Genomic DNA, 26,307 nt, shown 5'->3' with positions numbered 1-26,307 from the left:
GCCATTGATCTAGAAAAAGTAACAAGGCCACTTTTCAGAGGTCCACTCTGTGCGCCCACGTGGAGAAGGCACTTAGGATGTTATAGTCAGCGTGTTAAACAATTTTCTTGAAATACTGCAACTAGCACTCAGTTTACTTCCTTCACAGCCCCTTTTCTAATGTATTTTTAGTCCTCGCTTATGGTCTGGCACAACCTCTAGCATGTAAAATGCAAGAGAGAGGGGGTTTTTATCTTAATCCCAATGTCTAGCACACAGGAATAGTTTTTATATGGAACTGATTCCAAGACTGGCCTCATGCAGGAATTGATCTGTTGTTATAATCAGGTTTCTGAAATCTTTAGCATCAATGCTGAATCTTTTTCTCATCTTTTCACCTTTTTCAGGAAGCTAGACTTTTTTTAATTTTTTTTTTCCTGAGAGAGAGAAAGCGTGAGCGGAGGAGAGGGACAGAGGGAGAGACAGAGAGAATCCCAAGTAGGCTCCACGCTCAGCACAGAGCCCGACGTGGGGCTGACCCCACAAACTCTGGGATCGTGACCTGAGCCAAAATCAAGAGTCAGATGATGGGTCCAAGCTGAGCCAATCAGATTCTCTATCCCAGCCCCTTGGACTCTGGGGCTGAGACTAGCCAGTCTCCGTGACTGCTCAGAACATTAGCCCGTTAACTTGGGGGCAGCCACAGTCTGTCCTCTGGAATGGGGAGCAGAATATACTGCTCTACAAAGAAAGTAGTGAAGGAAATGCACGAGGAGGCAGAAACTTGTCAGGAAAGCCACACTGACAGTTCCCAGCTCCGCCTCCGTTCTCTTCCAGAGAAGAGACCCCTTGGGTAAGCTCGGTGAGACACCTTGTCCCCTCCGAAGCCATCTCCCTCAGCTAACTCAAGTTCCTTTGCTACTGTGTCCAAAACAGTTTTAATACAACATCAGAGAAAGACCCAGATCCCAAGTCTTGTAAGTCCCAGTTCCAAGCCCGCCGCTCTCCCACATTTTTCTAGATGGTTAGAAGGGGTGGAGTCCTTGCCTCCTGTCCCCTCCTGTCACTACATCCTTCTTGGGGCTCTGCCTGCTGACTTAGTCCCACAGTGACCTCCTCACCAGTTCTTCATTCCCCCTGCTCCAGACACAATCTTTTTCACACAGTTGATGGTTGAGAGAAGATCGGGGCTCAGCAGTTCTGAAGGGGAGACAGAGAATACCTGTGGGAACACAGAGGACAGTCCCAGAGACTGAGGCAGACACCGGCTCTCCCCGCCCCCCGGGGGCTGAGTCCTTCCAGATTAGGCAAGGGCTCCCTCCCAGAGGCCCATGGAGATATCCCTACAATGGCTGCTAGAGGTCAAGGGTGGCTAGGGGTGGGGGCAGGAGGGGCAGGAGTAAATGTATGTTTACTACCACACATCCTAGCTAGGGTACATGCTGGTTCGCGCCACGTTTGAGGGTTTCTAGGGAAAGGAAATGTCAAAACAGGCAGCACAGAGGCCGAGGTAAACCTTGCCTAATGAGAGAGGCTCTTCAGGTGAAGAGTGCAGGGATGTTGATCAGAGTACGAAAGAGGGAGTAAGGGGCAAAGTCATGGACCTGTGGAGCCTCCACGAGTGGCTCTGAGGTGGGGAGTTTGCCCTTGGCCTCGAATCAATCAGGCCATTGACCAAAGTCAGGACTTGATGGTTAGAGCTGAGCCTTCAGGGCCACCAGTCTGGCATTCAGCACTGGTTCTATGAGCCTCAGTTTGCTCGTCTGTAAAGCGGGGATCATAATAGTTTCCACCGCATGAGAAGCTGGCATGTGAAGTGCTCAGCATACAACACACTCTCGCTAAATGTTGGCCGCTGCTGTCCTCTGTTACTGGGTGTGCAGAGCCTTTCTGGAGCCTGCACCCCGGAGAATCTCCTAACCGGAGGGGCATCGTAGCCACTAGTGAAATCCTCTGCTCAGCAAAGGCATTCCTGGGTGCATTCCCAGGCTTGGAGTGGGACGAGAAGTCCTGTGAGTAGACCCCACTCATCCTCTCCCCTCTCCCACCCTGAGACCCCGGCCAGACCTTTGCAGTCCTCGTGGCAAATGTTTTCCGAGTGACTCTTGTGATCATTGCACCAATAGTGGCTGTTGATCTGGAAGACGCCATAGTCGAAGCTGCCGTCTGCATTTTCATTTACCTTTGATAGGTTGAAGTTGCTCTCCACAAAAGCCAGGCACAGCCCTTAGAACAGGGAGAAGAAGGTTTTTAGAGGGCTCTGAACTGAGGGACAAAGGACACGGAGGAGAAAGGGAGACGGGGAAGCAGAAGAAAGGAACAAGGCCTAAGAGGCTAGACGGGGCGAGCTGGCCGGAAACACCCATTAGCTTCTCTCCTCGCCCTTCGGTCCATCCACCTGCCCCTCAGTACAACCGCTCATCATCCCGCTGTCCATCCGCATCTCCTGCACTTGATGATCGCCTACTGTGTGCCATGACCCGTGCAAAGCCCAGTGAGGGACATTCAGCTGGGGCAAAGGCAGCTGGTGCCTTCAGCAAGAACGAAGACGCACCCCTTAAAGGACCACAAGACAAGATAAAACGAGAAGGACGGCACAAGACAGGTGTGTGCAAAATCTGGGCAAAAGGAAGCTAGCCCCACCAGGGAGGAGGACGAAGCCTTTGCACTGCCTGCTCCCTCTGCCTGGAATGCTCTTCCCCAGACATTTGGGTGACCCGGTCCTTTGCCTCATTCAGTGCTGCTCAATGTCACCTCCTCAGAGAGGTATTCCTTGACTTCCCCTTCAAGGACAAGGTTACCTCTCACTCCCCTGGCTTTATTCTGCTGCATAACATTTATCACCACCAGGAAGTGCTTCATATGTTTGTGTGTTTGTTTGGGGCTCGCCTCTCCCCCTAGAATGCGAACACTGTGAAGGAAGGGGCTTTGTTGATGTCTCTGTCCCCAGCCCCTAAAATAGTTCCCGGTACATAGTAAGTGCTCAGTTAATAATATTCAGTGGAAGGAATATAGAATGTTGGGAGGGGCTTCTCGGGGAGGCTGCTTTTTGAACTTGGCTTCGAAAGATGAATGATGGAAAGATGGCCACATAGGAGGTGACCAGGAGCAGAAGAGGAATGGGGGGGCGGGAGTGTGAGAAAGCAGCACTCACAGTCACTCAGGGAGTAGCCCTCAAACCTATCCAGATCCTCCGTGTGCAGCACTCTGGCCAAGTCACAGCGACTGATGAGCTTGGCCTCATTTATGGCAACGAGGCAGCTGACCAAGGACATGAGTAGCATCCTCATCATCTTCGGAGGGGAGAAGGTGCAGCTGAGGGCCTGTGGTCCCGAGGATCTCCCAGACGTGCTGCTGGTCTCCTCTGAGCACCTGAGGAATCTGGAGACAGCAGCCAAATGTCCCGGCTCACTCACGGCTCCCCGCCTGGCTATTTCTCTTTCCTCTCACCATTTTATACTTTCTTTTACTACAGAAACTTTCAAACATTTACAAAATAAGAGAGAATAATATCATGAATCTCCATGTAGCCACTGCCCAGCGTCAACAGTGAAAAACCGAGGCTGATCTCCTTTCATCTATAGGTTTTCTCCTGTTTTAGCCATTCTCACTCTTGTAAAGGACACCTGGCTATGGGCAGCATTTGGGTACAGGGGTGGGGAGTGAGGCTGGCAAAGGAGACTGATGAGCACTGGACTTTACTGGTACTTGCGTGTGTGGGTTTGAACATGTGCTCTCGTAGGAAGGGCCAGGCCACTGGGTGTTGGTCTGCCCTCAACCCCACGCTCCCAGACGCATGATATGTGACTTTTCCCAAGGGTATACCCTGCCATGTGCAATTCCTGAGAGGCTGTCTTATAAGCTCTACACCTTTGTTTCCACTCAAAACTGGGGTCACTCAAGTAAAAGTGACCTTGTTGAAGAAATAAACTTCACTTTCACACTCTGTATGTGTGTGTGTGTGTGTGTGTGTGTGTGTGTGTGTGTGTGTGTAGGGGGAGGTGCAAGGGGCGGGGACTCTGGATTCACATCGCCTGCTTTCAAAGGTTGGGCTGCAGTGTGACCTTGGGCAATATACTTTACCTCTCCGGGCCTCATTTGTAAAAGGAAGATATGCCAGTACCCACTTACTAGGGTTGTCATGATGATTAAACGAAATGATAAATGCCTAAATCTTGGTTTTGCATTCCCCCCCAAATAGGAAGCAAGACTTCTGGGACAAAGGTTGATTCCTAGGCTGGAGTTAGGAAAGAGTATAAAATAAGTCTGAATTATCTTGTGCTAGAAAGTAAGAAAGTGCTCAAAATATGGATTGGGGCACGTCAAATGGACATGAGAGCCAGCTCAGAGGGGCACCCACTGGCCAAATCTGGAACACTTTCTTGGTAACAGCTTTATTGAGATAAAATTCACAGTACATAATTCACATACCACACAATCACTTAATTTAAAGCGTGCAGCTCAATAGTGTGTTTGCAGAGCCGTGCGACTATGATCGCGGTCAATTTTAAAACATTTTCATCAACCCAACAGGAAACCCCATACCCATTAGCTGTCACTAATCCACCCCTCCTCCAACCCCTGCCCACCACAAGCCTACTTTCCATTTCTCTTGATTTACCTAACCTGGACACTGCACACAAATAGTCACACCATAGGTGGCCTTTGAGCCCGGCTTCTTTCGCTTAACAATGTTTTCAAGATTTATTCATGTTGTGGCAGCCACTGGGATCTCATTCCTTGTGATGAATCCTTCTTTTGTCTCTCTATTGATCGTTTTATAGACTTTTGGGCTACTTTGGGGCTATTATGAATGACGGTGCTGTGAACATTCACGCACAAGTGTTTGTGTGGACAAATGTTTTCATTCCTTCGGGCATATACGCCAAGGAATGGAACTGCTGAGCCATAGAGTAACTTCAAGTTTCAACTTTGGAGCAACTGCCTGACTTCAAAGTGGCTGTACCATTTTACATTGCCATCGGCTTTTCCACATCCTTACCAACACTGGTTACTTTAAAAAAAAAAAATTATAAAGTTTATTTAGTTATTTTGAGAGAGAGAGAGAGAGAGAGAGAGAGGGTGCACAAAAGCTAGGGAGGGGCAGAGAGAGAGGGAGAGAGGGAGAATCCCAAGCAGGCTCCTCACTGTCAACGCAGAGCCCAATGCGGGGCTTGAGCCCACAGACTGTGAGATCATGACCTGAGCTGATATCAAGAGGCTCAACTGACTGAGTCACCCAGGTGCCCCAACGCTTGTTTGTTTTTTTAATTCAATTTACTCTTTTTTTTTAAGTAGGTTCTGCCCATGACCCTGATGTTGAGAGTCACCATGCTCTATACCAACTGAGCCCACCAGCACCCCCCCCCCCCCACTAACACTTGCTATTAACTGTCTTTCTGATCAAAGCTCTCCTAATGGGTGCCAAGTCGTACACATGATGGTTTGGATCTGCATTTTCCTGGTGGCTAATGACGCTGAGCATCTTTCTATGTGCTCTTTGGCCATTTGCATATCTTTGGGGAAATTCAGTATTCAGATCTTTTGCCCATTTTCTAGTTGGGTTATTTGTCCTTCTTTATTGAGTTGTAAAAATTCTTTATCAGATGGGAATGCAAGCTGGTGCAGCCACTCTGGAAAACAGGATGGGGGTTCCTCAAAAAACTAAAAATAGAACTACCCTACAACCCAGCAATTGCACTACTAGGCATTTATCCACGGGATACAGGTGTGCTGTTTTGAAGGGACACATGCACCCCCATGTTTATAGCAGCACTATCAACAATAGCTGAAGTATGAAAAGAGCCCAAATGCCCATCGATGGATGATGGATGACTGTATATATATATACAATGAAGTATTACTCGGCAAGCAAAAAGAATGAAATCTTGCCATTTGCAACTATGTGGATGGAACTGGAGGGTATTAAGCTAAGTGAAATTAGTCAGAGAAAGACAAACATCATATGACTTCACTCATATGAGGACTTTAAGAGACAAAACAGATGAACATAAGGGAAGGGAAACAAAAATAATATAAAAACAGGGAGGGGGACAAAACAGAAGAGACTCATAAATATAGAGAGCAAACAGAGGGTTACTGGAGGGGGTGTGGGAGGGGGGATGGGCTAAATGGGTAAGGGGCACTAAGGAATCTACTCCTGAAATCATTGTTGCACTAGATGCTAACTAATTTGGATGTAACTCTTAACAAATAAAAAATAAAATTAAAAACAATAAATTAAAAAAAAAAAATAATAAAAAATTCTTTATGAGATACATGGCTTGCAAATATTTTCTCGCATTCTATGGGTTGCCTTTCACTTTCTTGATGGTATTCTTAGAAACAAAAGAATTCAATGATGATGAAGACTGTTTTCTCTATCTTTTCTTTTGTTGCTTACGCTTTTGGTATCGTAGCTACAGAATTAATACAGAATGGTTTCTAAGGTAGTCTGGGACAGTTTGGCCATCAACACAAATAAAGATAGTGACAGGGGAGCTTGGCCGGCTCAGTTGGTGGAGCGAGCGACTCTTGGTTTCAGGGTCATGAGTTAGCACCCCACCTTGGGCCTAGAGCGTCTTTGAAAAAAATAAGGATAGGGACAGATTATAATCTAGTGAAAGAGATAGGAATCCCTGAGTCCTTAATAGTAATAAATAGACAAACAGATACATAACGGGGATGGGGTTGGAGCTCTTCCTGACAATAAGATGGTGAGTGATAAACGTGGAGGTGGTCATGAGGTTGGAAAATCATCACTCTGCAGCCATCATAGATTAGTTTGGGCAAGAATCATCAATGGATATTAAATCTAAGGTGGTGGGAAGCCTGGTGAAGAACTGGATGGGGCACCTGGGCTGGCTCAGTCGGTTAAGCATCCAACTTCCGCTCAGGTCATGATCTCGTGGTTCATGGGTTCAGGCCCAGCATCGGGCTCTGTGCTGACAGCTTGGAGCCTGGAGCCTGCTTTGGGTTCTGTGTCTCCCTCTCTCTCTCCCCCTCTGCCGCTCACACTCTGTCTCTCTCTCTCTCTCTCAAAAATAAATAAACATTGGAAAAAAAAAAACTATCAATGCCATGAAAACACAGAATGGGGCTATTTCTGTCACCGTGTGCATGTGTGTGTGTGTGTGTGGTGGGTGTGTGCATGCGTATCTTTCCCCTGAAAGCAGGTGTATGTTCCTGAGAGCAAAGGCCTAGGTTCCTCCACCCACAGGCTGCTGCTTGGGCAAGATGGCTGCCCTAATGGCCTTGTTTCCTCACAGATGTCTTCTAAGCTCACTCCGTACCAGCCCGACTCTTGATTTTGGCTTGGGTCATGATCTCACAGTTCCTGGGATCAAGCTCTGTATCACGCTCTGCACTGACAGCGAGGGGCCTGCTTGGGATTCTCTCTCTCTCCCCCCGCCTCTCTCTCTGCCCTTCCCCCACTCATGCTCGCTTGCTGTCTCTCTCTCTCTCTCTCAAAACAAGTAAATAAACTTGAAAAAAAAGTTTATCATGTTCTACCTATTAGATGAGCAAATATCCAAAAGTTTGATAATACCTTCTGCCTACAAGGCCGAGGGGGCACAGGTACATTCCTGACAGAGTGTAAACAGGCGATTATCTATGAAAATTGTAGATTCATTTATCCTTTGCCTCAGCAATTCTGTTTCTGGGACTTTACTGAACAGAGATAGTTGCATAGAATTCAAAGATCACATACACACGGTTATTTATAGAAAGAGTGAACTCCAGTGTCCAGTAAATACAGGGCTGGTCAAATAAACTAAGGTACATTCATACAATGGAAACACATGCCATAGGGGGGAAAAAATTAAGAAACTGATATGAAGCTCCAAAACAAAAATCCTGATCTCTTCTAAGACAAGGTATCAAACAGTATATTTATAATAGCTTTGTGGGGATGGGGCAGAGATAAGAAATATAAAAGACATTTAAAAGTCTATTACAGATCTATTAACAGATATTAACAGTTATTAACAGATCTATTCCTATCTGTTAGATGCATTTAGAAACATCAGAAAAAGACATGTAAAGGGGGTGCCTGGGTGGCTCGGTCAGTTAAATGTCTGACTTCAGCCTAGCTCATGATCTCACGGTTCGTGAGTTCGAGCCCCACGTTGGGCTCTCTGCTGTCAGCACAGAATCTGCTTCAGATCCTCTGTCCCCCTTTCTCACTGCCCCTCCCCTGCTCATTCTCTCTCTCAAAAATAAATAAATAAACTTTAAAGAAAAGAAAAAGAAAGATGTAAGGAATTAATAATTATGGTTACAAAGGTGGAGAAGACGTTTCACTGTAGGTAGACTTTTTTTTCTTACCATAAAAATAAATCTATTAAAAAATGAGTGTTTAAAAAGGGCCTGAACGAAGAAGGCTCTGCTGGGGTGAGCATGGTACAACATAGAGAGATGGTGACTCACTACCTTGTACACCTGAGACTAATATAACACCGTGTGTCAACAATACTCAAATAGAAAAAAGTTCTTTTAAAGAGACAGCTCTGCCCAGCGTCCCTTCTCTAGTCAAGTTCATTGCTCCCTGTGCTCTTCCTCCACTCACTCGCTTGGCCCCTTTTGTGCACCACCTCCTCCAGGCCTCATTCAGGGTCTGTGTCCTTCAGAGGCCTTCTGGGAGGTCGCAGCGGAGCACCCAGACGCGCTGGGCTTCACTGCGTCTTTTGGAAGTTGTATATCTAACTCCGAACCGTTGGTTTCCGCCCTAGAGGCAATAATATTTTACACGAAGCCTCAGAGAAATTAGGTAACTGGTCGAAGATCAGCCAGGGGCAGAGCTGGAGCCTGATTCAGCTCTGAGCCCTCCCTGAATCCATTCTCCTCGCTGCCCCATGTTGCCTCCAGTTACAAGTCCCGGCAACTCCAGTCCCTGAGGAAGAGCCACGATCCCCTTTTCCTTTATGCCCTTAGAGAGGTCAATGCTCAGTGACAGGCAATCACATGCTATAGGGAGGGAGAGAAAGAGGAAGAGGAGAAGGAAGGAAGGCAGGGGGAGGAGAGGAGTGGGGGAAGGACACTCACTCTTGCAGAGACGGGTCTGAATCATCGGCATTTGCTGTCCCCAGGTCGGAGTCGTAGGACATGGGCTCCTCGGAACGGTCTGGACTCTTGGAGCCATTCTCTTGGAGTAGGCAGCTATCAGAGTTTAGGCTGCAAGACAGCTGGGATGAACCGGCGGTGTCCAGGCTGAGGGAGGAGGCCGTGAGCTTCCGGTTCCGTCGGATCTTATGGCCTGAGTGCTGGACTTCGATGTCCTCCGAGCCTGAGGAATGGGAAATTGAATCCAGAGACTCTTTCCGCTGTAGTTCTGTCCCAGAGGTGGTGAGGGGGTCGAGCTCAGAGAGCGGGCAAAGCCCAGAGAGAGCCAGCGGGGTGAGCGTCCACTCGTTTAAGATGGCGGACTTGTAGGAGAGCTCGAAGGATAAGGACGTCAGTCCCTGCAGGAAGCTGAGGAGGAACTCGCCCTCCTCGGCGTCTCGAAGCAGGGCTGTGGGCTGATAGTACTCGCACAGGCGGGCGGGCTCCTGGAGGAGCAGCTTCAGGTAGCACTCCATCAGGCCGTCATTGAGGGCCAGCCTCAGCCAGGCCCGGCAGCGGCCCACGTCCGTGCTGACAAAGATCAGGTGCTCCAATTCCGAGACGATGTGCCTGGGGGTGGAGAGGACAGGCTTGTTTCAAGAAGTGAGTTCAGATCACAGAGGATCATTTTATCCACTGGTGAGCAGGAGCCAGTAATAACGACCGCAAGTATATACAGGCTTGGGAAAATATCTCAGATAGCAGTGTTCTACAGGGAATTGAGAAATATTTAGCTACAACTCCCCACTTTTTCAAGGTTACTGTCATGCAGGATAATTGCCATTTTAGTTTCAACTCCCCAGGCGCCCTTGACATCACCTGCTCATCCGGCATACATGTGATGAGCCCCTAAGTGCCAGGTCTTTGGAGCTGTGAAGATACAGGATACAGACATGGTCCTGCCCTCAGTCCAGGTTACTACCTTTCAAGGGCACACGGAAGTGAACCCTGTTGTCAGTAGAGCTGGGGTGGGGGGGAAGGCAATCACTTCCAGGTTGCAGTAAGGACAATGCCTTAGGCAAGGCATTGCGGGATTAGGCATAGGGATTAGGCACAGGCAAGGCATTGAGCTGGGCCTTGAGGGATTTCAAGCCGCAAAGATGGAAGGGGAACCTCAGGCACCAAGGACTGACAGAGAAAAGGCACCAAGGGTAGGGAAGCGGCAGCTGTGTAACAGGAGTGGTGAGCACTCCCGTTACAGCACGGGGAGGAGGAGGAGTGGCTGATTGGGTTGCAAAGTCAGGTGATGCAGGGTCTTGAGCATCCAACCAGTGAGGCAAGGTGGGGCAAGGGTCCCCACACCTGGCTGTGCGTCAGAATCACCTGGGAACCTGGTCAGGATACAGATTCCGGGGCCCCAACGAAGTGAATGGGACTCCAGGCTAGCACTGGGGAGCCTGAGAGTTTTTACACCGGGAAATGACTTGACCGCAGTCGCGCAGACTTCTGGGTGGGCTGCTCGGGATAAGATCATGTACCCAACTCAGTTCCCGAACCCTTGGTCTGATGTAAATGCCCTTCCTCTGACCATCACAGTGCCCTGAGCACGTCTCGCCCATAGGAGTGCGTGCTCCACAGGGATCAGGGAATGAGCTCGGGTTAGCTTAAGCTCAATAAATGTTGACCAGCTGCCTGACCTAAGGACAGACACAATGAGATAAGGGGGACAATCAGAAAGCCACTGCCACCTAGGAGTGAGGTAAGAACCTGAGATAGGGCGGTGGCAGTCAGCATGAAAAGGAAGATACAGACCGACAAGGCACCTTCAGGCTGAAGGTGGCATTTAATAGCCCTTAGAGGCAACGTGCCAGCAGCTGCTTGCTCCAAAGCCCAGGCAGTTAGGGCCAGGGCCGCAGAGGCAAACGTCCCAGGGTGGATATTCAGATGATCTGGATTCCACGTCTTTAAAAAATGCCATAGCCTGTTAGGATATAATACTTAGCATAGAGATGTTCAAACATTCCAAGGCAGGGTCAGCAAACCTCTTCTGTTAAGGGCCACTTAGTAAAGATTTTAGGCTTTGCAGGCCACACATTCTCTGTTCCAACTACCCAACTTTGCCACGGTGTGGCAAAAAGGCGGCTCCTGCTAAAGGCGACCAGCCAGGGGCCTGAGCAGCCCCAGGCCATTGCCTGTGCGCTGAGGGGCTCTTGAGGCTTGGTCTAACAATAACCCCTATCTCACCCATCTCCATTCTAGAACACAGAGCATCTCTGCTGCTTTCCCATATAGCTGTAGAGGGAGAGCCCAGGGTCACCCACACTGAAGCTCCTCCCCAAAGCAAAGCCTCCCCTGCTGATCTCACTTGTGGGTGACAGCTTTCAGGAGGGGCCAGAAGACAGGCTGAGGCAGAGGCTTCTGGTGGGCGCTCTTCTTCCTTTTCCCTCCGGCCTCGGCTCGGATGTGCTTGGCATGCAGGCCGTGGATAAATACGGCCTCCAGGGCACTGCACATGGTGTTGGCATCTCCGTCTTCGCTAGTGACCACTGTGTCCGAGGACACGTACTGCTTCTGCAACGCCTTCACAGATCCCACTAGCTTCTTCTTGATGACCTAGTCGGTGTCAGACATAACACAGGCCTTTAGAAGATCCTGCGGTGACCCCTGGAAGGTAAGTGCTTATCACCAAATACACGCACACCCACACACGTGCTCACGTCTACCTGTGGGTGTGTATACAGCAAAACTAGCACAAGCTAATCATAGAAAACAAAGATGGGCGCCTGGGTGGCTCAGTCGGTTGAGCGTCCGACTTCGGCTCAGGTCGTGATCTCACGGTTCATGGGTTCGAGCCCCACGTCGGGCTCTGTGCTGCCAGCTCAGAGCCTGGAGCCTGCTTTGGATTCTGTGCCTCCCTCTCTCTCTGCCCCTCCCCCACTTGCACACGCACGCACGCTCTCTCTTTCTCTCAAAAATAAATAAACGTTGGAAAAAATTTTAAAAAAAGAAAGAAAACAGAGACAAAGCATAGAGGAGAAAAGGAAAATTACGTACTTATACCACCCAGAGATAGTTATTTTTTTGCAAAGATATTTGTATATTTTTCTTTTGTTTTGCTTTTTAAACCGAACTTCAGTGATTTGATAGCCATAGAAATCTTGTGTTTAAATACCGGCTCCATCATAGTTACAGGTGTGGGAGCCTGGGTGATCCATCTAGGGCAGGGGTGAAGCTTTCCACCTTGTTTAGGGGTCTACGATTCCATGAAGAGGCAACAAGTGCCACTTTAGAACCATAAAAACACCAAGAAAACAGGAGCATGGTCCACATTAAGAAAGATCGTAGGGGGGCGCCTGGGTGGCGCAGTCAGTTAAGCATCCGACTTCAGCCAGGTCACGATCTCGCGGTCTGTGAGTTCGAGCCCCGCGTCGGGCTCTGGGCTGATGCCTCGGAGCCTGGAGCCTGTTTCCGATTCTGTGTCTCCCTCTCTCTCTGCCCCTCCCCCGTTCATGCTCTGTCTCTCTCTGTCCCAAAAATAAATAAAAAACGTTGAAAAAAAAATTCAAAAAAAAAAAAAGATCCTAGGGGCACCTGGGCGGCTCAGTCAGTTAAGCATCTGACTCTTGATTTCAGCTCAGGTCATGATCTCACGGTTTTTGAGTTTGAGCTCCGTATCTGGCTCTGTGCTGACAGTGTGGAGCCTGCTTGAGATTCTCTCTCTCTCTCTCTCTCTCTCTCTCTCTCTCTCTCTCTCTCTCTCCCTCTCTCTGCCCCTCCTCTGCTCATGCTCACTCTCCCTTTCAAAATAAATAAAATAAACGTTATTTATTTAAAAATATCTTTTTAATGTTTATTTTTGAGAGAGAGAGAGAGAGAGAGAGAGAGACAAAGTATGAGGAGGGGGGAGGGGCAGAGAGAGAGGAAGACACAGAATCCGAAGCAGGCTCCAGGCTCTGAGCTGTCAGCACAGAGCCTGATGCAGGGCTCGAACCCACGAGCCGTGAGATCATGACCTGAGCTGAAATAGGACGCTTAACTGACTGAGCCACCCAGGCGCCCCTAAAATAAAGAAATAAACTTTAAAAAGAAAGAAAGAAAAAAGGAAAGATCCTTGACCTGGCAGTCAGAGGCAGATGTTAGTCTCAGCTCTGTTGGTCAACAGCTGGGTCACTACAGACATTTCACTTAACCTCACTGAGCTTAATTTCCTCATCTGTTAAACGGAACGAATACTTCCTGACCTACAGCACAGGAGTTGGGGGGCGGGGGGATTACTCTGAGGGCAGGACTTGCTTTTTTTTTTCATTCTTGCATCCTCAACACTTGGCTTGGTTCCTGACACATGTAAGTATTCCGTTAAGGTCTGTTACATAAATCAATTATAAAATACATATATGTAAAATCCTTTGGAAAGATAAAGACAGTTCTGTCATAGTATAAGCATGTCAAAATTACCTATGTGTTTTGGAAAAGGATTGGGAGGGAATACAGAAAACCTGGTTTGAACTGTTAGCTGATAGGATTATGGATAAATATTTTACTGTTTTATTTTTATCTTAGCCCAAACAGTTCATGTTAATGTTCTTTGAAAAGTCGAATGTTCTTTTTTTTTAAAAAAAAAAATTTTTTTTTTTAATGTTTATGTATTTTTGAGACAGAGAGAGACAGAGCATGAACGGGGGAGGGTCAGAGAGAGAGGGAGACACAGAATCTGAAACAGGCTCCAGGCTCTGAGCGGTCAGCACAGGGCCCGACGCGGGGCTCGAACTCACGGACCGTGAGATCATGACCTGAGCCGAAGTCGGACGCTCCATCAACTGAGCCACCCAGGAGCCCCTGTTTTTTTTTTTTTTTTCTTTATAACAGCTTTAATGAGACACAATTTACATTGCCTAAAATTCACTCATTTAAACTATACAGTTCAGTGATTTTTGGTATGTTCACAGAATAGTGAAACTACAGCCACTACCTAATTTTAGGACATTTTCATTGTCTCAAAAAGGAACACTGTGCCCATGAGCAGTCACTCCTCTCTAGTACCCTCTCCCTCAACCCCTAGCAACTACTAATCTACTTTCTGTCTTTATGGATTTGCCAATTCTGGACATTTTGTGTAAATGAAGTCATACAGTATGCAGTCTTTTGATGTTAGACATCTTTTCATATGACTTATGGGTCATATACTTCTTTTATTGTTTGCTTATTTGACTGGAGAGAGAGAGAGAGAGAGAGAGAGAGAGAGAGAGAGAGAGAGAGAGAGGCAAAGAGAGAGGAGGACAGAGGATTCAAAGTGGGCTAGGGAGTGACAACAGCAAACTCCCAAATCGTGAGATCATGACCTGAGCCAAATGGACGCTCAACCGTCTGAGGCACCCAGGCCACCCTAATGCCCTCTTTTCTTTTTTCTTTTTTTTAATGTTTATTTATTTTTGAGAGACAGAGAGAGACAGCATGGGAGGGAGAGGGCAGAGAGAGAGAGGGAGACCCAGAATATGAAGCAGCCTCCAGGCACTGAGCTGGCAGCACAGAGCCCGATGCGGGCCTCCAGCCCATGAGCCGTGAGATCATGACCTGAGCCGAAGTCGGATGCTCAACCGACTGAGCCACCCAGCTGCCCCTTCTTTTAATGTTTACTTATTTTTGAGAGAGAGAGAGAGAGAGAGAGAGAGAGAGAGAGAATGTGCATACATGTATGTGCCTGTGGGGGAGGGGGCAGAGACAGAGCGGACCGAGGATCCAAAGCAGGCTCTGCTCTGACAGCAGAGAGCCCAATGCAGGGCTTGACCTCACAAACTGCAAGACCATGAGCCGCTTACGATCATGACGCTTAACCGTGTGAGACACCCAGGCGCCCCATATGTATGACTTCCTTTGAGAAATCCTTGGTCTTCAGGCAGCCCCTATTAAAATCCGTTGTTTTTTATCAATTCCCATTCTATCACCAATAAGATGTTCTAGAAAGGGCAGGGTCTCCTCAGAGCCTGCTTCTGCTATAACTCTTTCTCAGCCCGAAGCCTCGCTTTCCAGACAGTACTCATTCATTTCAAAGTGAGGAAGACCAATGACATGGCTGTCCCGTGCCCCCTTCCCCACCCTTGAGCCTCTCCGACTGCCTACCGGGATGGCAGCCCGGGGGTCCAGTCCATTCTCCACCACCGAGAGCATTTCCGCTCACACTGCAGCTCCCTCGGAGAATCACATGACACCTGCAGAGACAGACATCGCGGCCAGATGAGCAGGTTCCAGCTCACCACCCCCAGCCAATTCTCCCCCTCCCCCCAGCAGGCAGCGGGTCAGCCCATCTTCCTCAAACTGCAATGCAAAGGCCTCTGAATTCAAAAGTAAAAGCCAAGAGTGGATTTTAAGGAAGGAAACAAGGGAAGAGAAGAAATGTGAGGGCTCGAATCTCAGGAGGTGGGGAATCCTATGTGCCGTGGGTGGGTCCACCCTAATCAGGGCATGGAGAGGCCTCTGTATGCCACACCAAACGCTGGCACAAAAAAGCAGGGAATGAGGGGCCGATTTGGATACAGAACTAAGGGTGCGAGGGGGATGCTGCCGCTGGAGGTGCCAAGAGCCCACGTGGACCAGGAAGCAGGGGCTCACAATTCACATTCGGAGCCTCTGACTCCTGTGCCAGCCCGATGTCTGCCAGCTCGGCAGGGACAAGCACAACTGAAGGAAGTTTCCAAAGGGAGGGCCTCTTGCTACATAGCTGCTTCCCCTCCAGGCACGAGGGTCCAGCTGGAGCAGCACAGGGACACGCCTAAAGGGAAACAACACGGGTTCGAATCTCGATTTGCCACTAACCACTTAGGCATGCTAGGTGGGGCACCACGGCAGACGTCTCAAACGGAGGTTATGAATGTGGAAAACGCCCAGCACAGTGCCTGACGGTACTAAGGATAAATGGTATCTATTACCCCGGTTGGATGTGGCCAAGCCTTATAGGCAAAGGCCACTGTCTGAATGAGTCCGCTCAACTACCTGAAGTCAGTACACAGGTAAATCCCTCAGGGCACTGGCTTCCCCCCCACCCCCCCGGGGGTGGCTTAGGTGGGGGGGGGGGCCTCAACCTGAGCCTCGGGGGGTGGCTGTTGGCTCGCCTGGACCGCCCCAGCCACTTGGACGGACCAGGATTGGGCAGGCACATTCCCATCTAAACAGATCTCTAGTGACCACGCTGCCGAGCATGGAGGGACACCAAAAAATAGGTCATCGCTGTCTCTGTTCTCAAAAACCTATGGCCCAAAGAAGTTATCAAATGGAGGCATGATGAATGGATTTTGTACTGTTTACACACATTGCTTCATTCATTCCTTGTAACCACCCTAGGCGAGCTCTTTTATTATCCAGATAAATCAAAGCTGACCCAGGTCAGGGAACTTCCCAAGATCCCAGGGCTGATCAGTGGCGGGCTCTACCACCTTCGGCCAGGATGACATCCACCCTTCTGGAAGAGGCGGGTGTGAGCTAGGGCTAAGGGGTGGCTGGGGAGGGGGCAGGGAAGTCTTGGGAGGAGGGCTCTCCAGCTGGGGGCCCAGGTGGCGGGATGCAAGGGAGCATCAGGGTTGAGTCTGGCAGGAAAGGTTTACAGGCGAACAGTGAGGCATGGAGAACGGCAGGGTGGCCCTAAATGATGAAAGACGCTCTGATTCAAGCCCTGGCCTCTGGATCCGGCAGAGGGTGAACAGGACCCAGCGCCGACCTTCCTAAGTAAGGACATGCAAAGGCAGATAGGTGTGTGGAGGACGGCCCCCACGAAACCAGCTCTGGTCAGCGCACAACAGACTGACAGGAGGAACACTAGCCCCTGGCCACAGCCCATCAGACTGTCTCTCCCTCCACCACTTTCCCAGCTCCTACCCACTGGGAATCCTCAGGACCCTTCGCTGGAGACCAGCTCCATGCTCTGGCCACCAGGGCACCGGGAGAAGGGGACATACTATAGAGTCGGTCCTGAAACCGTGCCTGATCCTAGAGGCTGGGTTTCTTCAAGGCTACCCTACGCAGCCCTGCAGGCCAAGTTCAGGCTCGCTGGCTTTGAGACCCTGGCATCCAATCCCCTCTGGCAATTCCGGGGGCCTGCCCTTCTAGACAGAGCCTCAAGCCCTAAAACTGCCCTTCCCTCAGCCGGCCTCAAGGCTTGGGCCTCAGCAATCTGAAGAGGAAGACCATTGAGGCCTCATCAACTAATTCACTGAATATAATATTCACTGGAGGGAGGGAGGCTTATCATTAAGTGGGTGCTCTGGCCAAGTCAGGGTCTGCTGAAAAAACAAAGTAAACTGACACTGAGGTCAGAGCAGGGCCAGACAAGAGACAACTGTGACCTAAAACAGTGTCAGGAACGTCACAAAAGGACAACAGTGCAGAGAAACCTAGAAGAATTGCCACTTGACAATTCACAAAACAGAACTGAGACGTGGGGGTCAGGCCAAAGTTCCGGGCACATCTTTCCTTGCAGGAAGCCAAAGCTCCCTACATAGGCCTGTCGGTTCTAGAACGCCTCAGGAAGGCAGGAAATGGCTCAGAGGCAGGACCACGACCATCTACGATGTGAGATCTCTGGGCTCTGGGTCTCCTGACTGCTAGGTCAGCACTCCAGCAGGCTCCTTGGGTGAGCCAGACCCCCATCTACCATGCTATGGGACTGGTTTCACTTTCTATCTTCAGAGCTGTCTTCACTGACACCAAGAAGCAAACGAAAGAGGGGTGGGTCTTCAGGAGACCCAGAAGAAAGAGAGCAAGTAGAGAGTTCAAACATCCCTGATACAGTGGAGCAGAAAAGGTGAGTGCCGTGTGCCTTTAGGAAACTCTTAAGTCACCCTTCGTCTACCTCTGCCCCTCTGTATTGGTTCACTCTGGCACAGGATCTCATTCTCTATCCTCATTTAATTCTTAAAACAATCCTGTGAGAGAAGGATGAGTATCCCTCATTCACAGAAGAGAAAACTGAGGCTCAGTAGAAACATGCCTCAGGTGAGGGACAGAATTTTCTCATTCCAAGCTCTGTGCCTTTCGTCAGTTCATACTGTCCCAGGTCCTTGGTTCAAAGAGTTTCAGGCAAACTTATTATTCACAGACTCTTCAGAAGCTCCACCTTATCAAAGAAGGCCTAACACTGACAAGAAACAATCTTGCCCATCAGATCTGTGGCCCCAACTAGCTGACCACAGGTCCTTTCCGTGGCAGCCAGGTTTCCGAGCTGTCCCTCCTCAAATGTTCCAACACACAGGAAGGAATCGTTGGGGTTGATTCTCTTCGTGATACTGCCTGGCCTTCTATAAACATCCAATTTCACTTCCTCCAGAGACTAAGGAAGAACGAAAAGAGGAGAAGGACTCAGATGAGACTTACATTAGAAGAAGAAATGGATAACCTGGCTTCACCACTTTCGAAACACTCCGTTCATCAGTAAACAGCAACCTCTTCTTCTTAGAGACTTCCCCGCCATCCGCGACAGCCTCGTCTCTACGGCCTGACTCCGATCCTGCACCTGGCTATGCACGACAACAGGCCGGTGTTTAAGCCCTCCAGCTGCTGTACCAGGTGATGAGTCAGGGTTTTCAGCTGGAAACAAATGACAAAGTTATCTTCTGATTCAGAAAGACAGCTGATACTTCAGACATGTGAGTGCTGAGTAAACAGCACCTCCTTCTACCTGAAGAAAGTTGGATTTCTAGACAAGAGCCCTGTGGGGGGTGGGATGGGTGGGGGGGGGGGGGTGGGTAGGGCGACAAAGCAACTGAATATCAGCTGGAGGGCAAGCAACTTCTAGCTCGTGATTCCCAGTCCAAAGGCTAGTGGGTGAGGCCAGAAATGTGAGGTCTAGGAACACTGGGTATCTTTCTTTCCTCCCTCCCTCCTTCCATCCAACAACACCCATCTCTCCCATATTCTTGTCCCAGATCCCTTAAGATTCTGGCAAGGACCAAACTCTGAGTGAATGAAAGCAGGACCTTTGCCTGACTCATTCACCATTGTCTTTCTAATGCTTCAAACAGTGCACGGCACACGGTGGTGCTCACAAAATACTTGCTGAATGAACAGATGAGTAAAATAAAAAGGCTCAGACCGTTTCAGACTGTAAGAAGTTGAGGTATACAACTTCTCAGTGGTGGGGTCACTGCGGAACTCCTTCCATTACACCAAGCTGCCAACAGGCTGAAACCCTTCAGAGATCACACCTTAACGGAAGGGGATATTGAAGGTAAAAGGACATCCGATTCTCAAAGGCGTGAGACTATAAATGCAAGCAAAGACAAGGGGTCTTCTTTGGGGTCCTTTACAATGGCTGTCAAATGGCCAATCCTTTGGAGTTTGGTCACCAGAACTTAGAGGGGATGTGCACCCCCAAATCCCAGGAGATTATAAATGTTAACCATGGAGCCTGGGTGCCTCAAGAATGTCTAGCTACTCTGAGATAACTTGACTCTCTGTGTTCATGGGTAATCAAAATGGTCAAAACTCAATGATCCAGCACCTGCAAAAAGAGGAAGCAATTCAACAGCCTCCACGGAGGCCTCGGCGTCCCCAGGATCCACTCATCTCTACTCTTCACAACATGTAACGTCACCTCTGGCACATTCGGTAGCGGGACTAATCTACAACCAGTTCTGGCCAGGAGGAGCACTGGGTGAGGGTCCTTTCTGAGCGGCAGGGCAATGCACATGGACATGATTCTGTGACCACAGCCAACCCCACACAGTGGAACCGCTTGAGTTTCTCCAGATCATCACCCAAAAGGAAGTGATAAGCTTCCACTGCCCCAGCTGAATGAGTAGCTCCCTCACCTTCCAGGTATTTGGATGATACCTATCATTCCAGCAGCCAACGCGAGTAATGTAATATGGATGCCAGGAATACAATCCTTAAGGACAGGTACAGGGGGCCTGACATCCAGGAAAAGCACTTGACCCACGGGAGAAGGATCTCTACTCCTCCACACTTACTTACCATCTGAGGCCCTGCCTCAATTGAGGTGTTCGGCAAGTGCCTGGCTCTGAGAAAGCAGGTGGGGTTGGCAGGGGACTGCACTAGGTTCTCAGATCAAATGGGGACCACATCAAGGGAAGAGTGGGCACAGAGCTGGGATGAAGAGTTGAAATGGGGATAGGAAGACGTCAATCTAACAAGATTGGGTAGGGGTGGTGGGAACTAGGGCAGCAAGAGTTGGGGGGTGGTTTAGCAAAGACTCAGGAATGAAGTGTCCTCAGGCTGGCTGGGGATGGAAAGAAAGTATGTGGTGGGCTTGGAAGTTAGGGGTTGAGTGGGTGAGGACAAGAAGATACATACAAGACTTGAGATAGGGCTGAGATCAGAGTTATCAAGAAGAGGGCGGTAAGCGCAATAGGGCATCTACTGTAGTGGTAGGTATTAAATGAGTGGGGGGAGGTGGGTGTTTTGGCTGAGCAGACCTTGGGGGGCTGAGCAGGGGGGCTGGGATAAGAAAGCTGAGCCTGAAAGGGGGTAAGCCAGAAAGACGGGGAGGGGGAGGGGGGGCTCGAGGAGGTTTGCGTGGAGCACTGGGATTGCCAAAGGGGTTGAGGGGTGAGAAGGAGATGCGTTAGAGGGAGGCGGAGGGAAGTGGCTGTCCTAGGGGTTGGAAGTGGGCTACCGTGGGGTCGAGTGTGGCTGCACTTACGCAAGACCAGTGGTGAAGGGGTGAGGGTAAGGGCTGGGCTCGGGTCACGGGTGGAGAAGAGGAAGGGGACGGGTCGGTCAGCACTGGCTGTTTGGGCTGAAGGCTCGGGTCCGAGTGGGGTAGGGTGCGGGGCTCAGGCCGGGAAGGGAAAAGGCTCTGAAGCAGGACAGTTTCAAAGCAACCAAGGGTTTGCGATCACGGACAGGGCTGGTGACCCATCGCCCGTTCTCGTCTCGGCCCCGCCGTCCCCTCCTCACCCTCCTCGCCCTCTGACCCCTAACTCACCAGAGGGAGCGGGGAGGGGGCGCGGGGCACTCCTGGCCACTGCAGCCCCTAAGCCTCCGACCAGGCGCTGCGGCCTCCCGGCCAGGGACAACAGGAAACGGCGCTCGCGGCGCCTGACGCCATCACGTTGGTTCGGCGTCCGGCCCCGCCCCCGGACCGCGGAGCCAAGCGCAGGGCCGGCGGAGCCTCGGGGCGGGGCCAGCGCTCAGGAAAGCCCAAGTTCCCAGGCCCGCATGGTAATCTCTTATCTATCTTTTCAGGAGCCCCTGTCTCCTGGTCTTCTCTTACTTCTCAGGCCTCTCGGCCCCTCTGCAAAGTCTACGGGCTTGTCCTCCTCTCTCCATCTTACTCTGGCGCACATTTCCACCATTCGTGGGCCACGAGTCCACCAGGTAATCTGAGGCCGGAAAAAAAAATCTCCCATTACCCTGTTATTTGAGCAATAATAAAGGTACGTGCAAAGTGCCATGGTGCCAGAGAAGAGGCCTTGAAGGTTATCCTGGCGGAAGCAACTTTTATCTGAGCCTTCCGGGTGGACACAGGAAAGGGCAATGCCTGCGAAGAGACTGGTAGAGAAACGGCCGGTGGGTAGGAATGCAGACTGAGCTCAGGGGAGGGTGCACGGAGAGGTGGAGAGGAAGCTAGGAAGTAAGGCTAGAGTAAGGGGAGGGGGCTTAGAATGGAAGGGGGAGATAAAGACAGATTGGGCAATGGGGAAAGGGAGGAGGCACAGACACAGCTGGAGGCCAGTGCAGGAAGGGCTCAGACGCTCACAAAGGCACTGGTCTGTCAGATTTCAAGCACTACGCATAGTCATTCAAAGCCAGGCAGGAGGACTGCAGGCATCTGAATTTCTCGGGGGTCTAAGGTGTAGATTCCTGAACCCCGCCCCTGCCCTGGAGAGTCACTCTGGGATGAGGTCCAAGTATTTAGCCTTGACCCAAACCTTTTCTGCCTCTTGCCCTACCACCCGTGGATCTGAAGGGTGAGAAAATGTGAGAATCTCTCCTTAACCTAGGAGCTGAAGGGCAAGGGATTTAACAGGTGTGGAAAATAGAGGCTCCTATTTGCCAGATAGGAATTTTGATTTATCCTTAGCAACCACCCTGAAGGTAAGCACCATTGTTATCCCCATGGCATAGATGATAAAACAGGCTTAAGAGAGGTTAAGGAACTTGGGGGCCCAAGGCCATACAACTCATAATTACTACAGGTGGGATCCTCACCCAGCTCTGATTCTAGCTGGAGAACTAGCATAATTCAGTGGCCCAGCAAGTGGGCTTTGGAGCCGGGAATGCTTAGGTTTGAATACCGGCTCTACCCCATACTGTTTTCTAGGCCTTCCCTAAGACAGCGCAGGGCCCAGCACAACCCAGCAAGTGTGGGCCTGAGACCACTGCCACAGTCAGTGGTTTTCATAGGCCCCTCGAGATGGCACCAGAGATAGAAACTTCTAAGTTTGATTGGTGGTTAGAAAAGAGAAGTAAATCACAACACGCTGAGGCCCCTCCGCCTCAGGCAGAGGGGCCAGAGTGTGTGACTTCCGGGAAGTTCCCCAAACTATCTGAGCCTCAGTTCCTCATCTGTAAATTGGGGAAAATATCAGTTGCCATGAGGATTAAATAAGATAATATCCTCAGGACGGTTTCTGGTCTGAAGTAAGCACTTGAGGATAACTAGCTATATTATTATTATTATTATTATTATTGTTACAGTTTTGGCTAATTCGTACCTACCCAGTTCAGTCAGATCTCCGTTTTCTAACTGGTCTTTGAGCACTGGAGTGAGAGCCTCTCTTGTTTGAACCCCAGATGTATGCTTACTTGGTCTCTGACCGAAATCATCTAAGCAGAACTAATGCCACCATTTCTTTTGAAACCGGAATAGGTAATGTTCTCATGGCTTCTGTTGCAGGAAGCTGGTTCTTCCCACTCTCTTTAAAAAATGGATTTAAAGGGTTCGTAAAAATTATGTGTCAATTCTATCTCAATAAAGTTGGACACAAATACAGCTTTGAGGTGCCGTTGACAAAAGAATGGACTCTTTAAGCCTCCCAAATGTTATCACACATAGTTTACAGTTCAAATAGTACGACATGAAGTGGTGAGGAAACAGAATGACCCGCAGCAGCTTCTTGCCTCGACCATCCCCACCCTCCTGGGCCAGCTCGCCAGTCCTCGGTCCTCCTTACCTCTCGCTGGATCTTCTGGTGCTTATCTCCACCTATCTTGTGTTTCTAGCTCTTAATTCTTCCATTTAAAAGAGTTTTTTAATTTTTTTTTTTTTTTTTGAAAGAGAGAGAAGGAGAGAGAGAATCCCAAGCAGGCTCTGCGCTGTCAACACAAAGTCCGATGCGGGGCTCGAACCCACGAACCGTGAAATCGTGACCTGAGCTGACGTCAGACGCTCAACCGACTGAGCCACCCAGGTGCTCTGATTCATCCATTTTAGACACTATCTGTGGACTTCCTAGCAACACAGGCAAGGAGTTAGGTCTTTAACACCCCCCACCCATTCCATTCTTGGGGTTTAGTTTTGTCACTCTTGCCCCATGATTGATAGTGGTTGCAGAATTGTGACTAGGTAAGCATTGTTCACCGCAGAGCTTGCTCATGTAGTCCGATGGCACTCGTTTCTGTCCCCTGACCCCCCGGGGTTTAATTTCTTCTCCTTCTCTTTCTGTGCTGCCCGCCACGATCACTCCTCCACTCCGCTCCAGTGCTCTGGCATGACAGTTAGTGCCGTTTCCCTCGGCTACCTCCTTGACCTGTCATACGCTGCTGTCCTGGAACCTTCCTTCGCTGCTTCCTGGGCTGGGGTTTTCCTGGCTCCCTTCTCTTCTTGCTTTCTTTACTCTCTCTCTTAATCTGCAGTTAAGAATCCCTTTCTAATATTAAAAAATAGAATGGTCTTCGGACCTGCTCGTGATCGTAGGGATCCTTTCGATATCTATTAATTGGGACAAAAAATACAGAAAGACCAAAAGTTACTATGAAGGCACTCCTGCTCTTAAGTGAATTTGTGTTTTACTCACAATAGCATCTATGAACGTGTGAAAGCCTGTTCAAAGTTTAGGCTTAGGGTTAGTTCAATCTAGCCTCAATGTCTGGTCTTCCATTTGTCACCTCGCCCCCTCAACTTGCCGTGAGACAACCCCCTCTCTTGACTTTCTATTCAGTTCCTGTGCCCTAGCAGAGACTTAAGTACTGGTTTAAGGCCCACCTTGCAGGTGCACGCTGACCATGGCTGGCCAATCAGGGTCTCCTCCTGCCAGATACAGGGTCCAAGCAGACCAATCAGAGGCTTTTTGAAGACTGGCTTTCCTTTATGAGGCTTGCTCAACCTCAGTGGAGAGTTGGAGTTACTAACGACTATCTTTGCAGTCTTGGGGCATCCATCCTGAAGCCTGAAGCCGTCATGGAGGAAAGCACAACTGAGGGATAGTTGGGGAGAGAATGACGTTTGAGCGCTAGATGCGGCCAGCTTGAAGATCTTAGGCTTCCCGGTTATGTGAGCCGATACACCGTATGACATTTTTGGCTTAAGCATATTTTAGTTGGATTTCTTTCACTGGGAGCATAAAGAGCGGCGACTGATATCCTGTCTTTGTGAACTTGGGCAGGTTATACAAGCGGTGCGTACAGACTTGGACCGTGACAACGCAGCTCCCACTAGGTCCCCTATGGCTGCCCTGTTATCAGCCTGAGCCTGAGACAGCTTGACATTGAATAGCCCGTTTTAGGGACTGGAGGAAACGACTTACCATGAGTCACTGCCCTAAAATATGCTTTCTACCCACATGCCCGGTGCCTGGAATTCTGTGGTGATGGTGGCATTCCTCAGGGTTAACCATGGCTCTCTTCAAACGGTTCTCCTTTGGAGTGTGAAGTCTGCGATATTTAACTTGTAGAAGTCCTTTCTTCTGGAGGTCCCTCTGGCAGGCAGTGGATCCAGGATGCGGTGTAGACAGACCTAGGTACACATCTCAGTTCCCAATGGCACAGTCCCTTTGCAGCTTTGCGGGCAAACCCCTAGCACTGTGTGCTGACCTTTAGGAGGTCAGTCTGTATCACATAAGGAATCCTACGCAGAGAGTGAAGAAATGGTCTCAGATTCACCCAGTAATCTCCCTGAGTCAGCCCTGAGGGCAGGGCCTGGCCCTAGGCGTTGGGAAGAGGAAGGAGATGTGATTCTTGTCTTGTCAGGGCTCCTGACCTAATAGAGAACTGCGGTTGAGTCTTCACATGGACGGACGCTGTCTTTCACTCTGCGCCATTCGTAGGTGACGCCTAGAAGAGCAGGGCCACCGTGTTGTAGCCTCTGACCCAGGACTCTGTCACATTCTGGGAGAGAGAATTATGGGCCCTCCCCGCATCCCCGCTCCTGCTGTGTCTCCTCGTGGCCACAGTGTACTTTCCCATCCCCTGGCTTGGGGCTTGGGGCTGGTTCCGTGCTTAGGCTCGAAGAGGCCCGATGGCTCTTTTGCTTGCTCTCTTACGCTTCTCTTGGGTAGCCGCTGCCTCTTCAGCCTGGGTCCCGGCAGCAACACAGGGAGAAAAGACCAGCAGTGAGAAGCAGCGCCGATCCAGCCAGCAGGGCATTAAAGTACAGCGGTAACGGCCAACCTGTGAGAATCGGTTTCCCAGCCTCCCCTGAGTTTTGAGGATGGTCTATTAGTTAGCACTGTTGTGGCAAAAGATAACAGATACATGGATTCCCTCCGTTATCAGGTTACGTACAGGTTCAGCTGCTGCAGTAGAGACCCAACACAACAGTGGTTAAGTGATTTTTTTTAATTCTTTTTTTTTAATCCTTTTTTTCGGGGGGCGGGGGGGAGAGTGCAAGCGGGGGAGGGGCAGAGAGAGTGGGGCAGAGGATCCAAAGCGGGCTCTGTGCTGACAGGCTGACAGCACAGAACCCGATGTGGGACTCAAACTCACGAACCCCGAGATCGTGACCTGAGCTGAAGTTGGATGCTTAACCGACTGAGCCACCCAGGCGCCCTTTAATTCCTTTGTTTTTAAATGTTTATTTATTTTTGAGACAGAGACAGAGATTGAGTGGGGGAAGGGCAGAGGGAGACACAAAGTCTGAAGCGGGCTCCAGGCTCCGAGCCGTCAGCACAGAGCCCGATGTGGGGCTTGAACCCACGAACGGTGAGATCCTGACCTGAGCCGAAGTCGGACACCTAACCGACTGAGCCATCCAGGCGCCCCAACAGTGGGTTAAATTAAAAAACAGCTTCTTGGGGGCACCCGGGTGGCTCAGTCGGTCAGGTGTCTGACTTTGGCTTAGGTCACGATCTTGCCGTTCATGGGTTCGAGCCCCACGTCGGGATGTGTGCGGACGGCTCA

General features: G+C 49.9%; 1 protein-coding gene across 4 annotated transcripts; it reads right to left on the bottom strand.

The window, feature by feature from the left end:
* Window positions 1–571: 571 nt before the first annotated feature.
* LOC128774299 (pleckstrin homology domain-containing family M member 1-like) lies at window positions 572–21,086 on the bottom strand. Of its 4 annotated transcripts, none has more exons than XM_053893280.1 (8): window positions 20,954–21,068; window positions 18,404–18,564; window positions 15,139–15,227; window positions 11,387–11,634; window positions 9,025–9,651; window positions 3,134–3,360; window positions 2,047–2,205; window positions 572–1,179 (listed from the first exon to the last, which is right to left on the bottom strand). In XM_053893280.1, exons 3-8 carry the CDS (start codon window positions 15,184–15,186, stop codon window positions 1,097–1,099), a joined length of 1,392 nt encoding a protein of 463 aa, XP_053749255.1. In that variant the 5' UTR covers window positions 15,187–15,227; window positions 18,404–18,564; window positions 20,954–21,068; the 3' UTR covers window positions 572–1,096. The 4 variants fall into 4 exon arrangements, with proteins under 4 accessions (XP_053749255.1, XP_053749256.1, XP_053749257.1 ...); XM_053893281.1 differs by having other exon boundaries at window positions 18,404–18,561; window positions 20,954–21,062; XM_053893282.1 differs by having other exon boundaries at window positions 18,404–18,524; window positions 20,954–21,062.
* Between the last annotated feature and the right edge of the window lie 5,221 nt (window positions 21,087–26,307).

The sequence above is a fragment of the Panthera pardus genome, unplaced genomic scaffold, assembly GCF_024362965.1.
Source record: "Panthera pardus isolate Hobbes unplaced genomic scaffold, ASM2436296v1 HiC_scaffold_3, whole genome shotgun sequence".
Lineage (NCBI taxonomy): Eukaryota > Metazoa > Chordata > Mammalia > Carnivora > Felidae > Panthera > Panthera pardus.
The sequence above is the reverse complement of the archived record's forward strand: the minus strand, read 5'-3'. Positions and strand labels throughout refer to the sequence as shown.

What these genes read in the sequence shown, in the direction of transcription:
- LOC128774299 (XM_053893279.1), bottom strand. Translation starts at nt 15,186, where the DNA reads ATGCTCTCGGTGGTGGAGAATGGACTGGACCCCCGGGCTGCCATCCCG. An exon ending in GGGCTACTCCCTGAGTGACT is followed by an intron (nt 2,206 to 3,133) that starts GTGAGTGCTGCT and finishes CCCTGTTCTAAG; the next exon opens with GGCTGTGCCTGGCTTTTGTG. An exon ending in TTGCCACGAGGACTGCAAAG is followed by an intron (nt 1,180 to 2,046) that starts GTCTGGCCGGGG and finishes TCTCCCCTTCAG; the next exon opens with AACTGCTGAGCCCCGATCTT.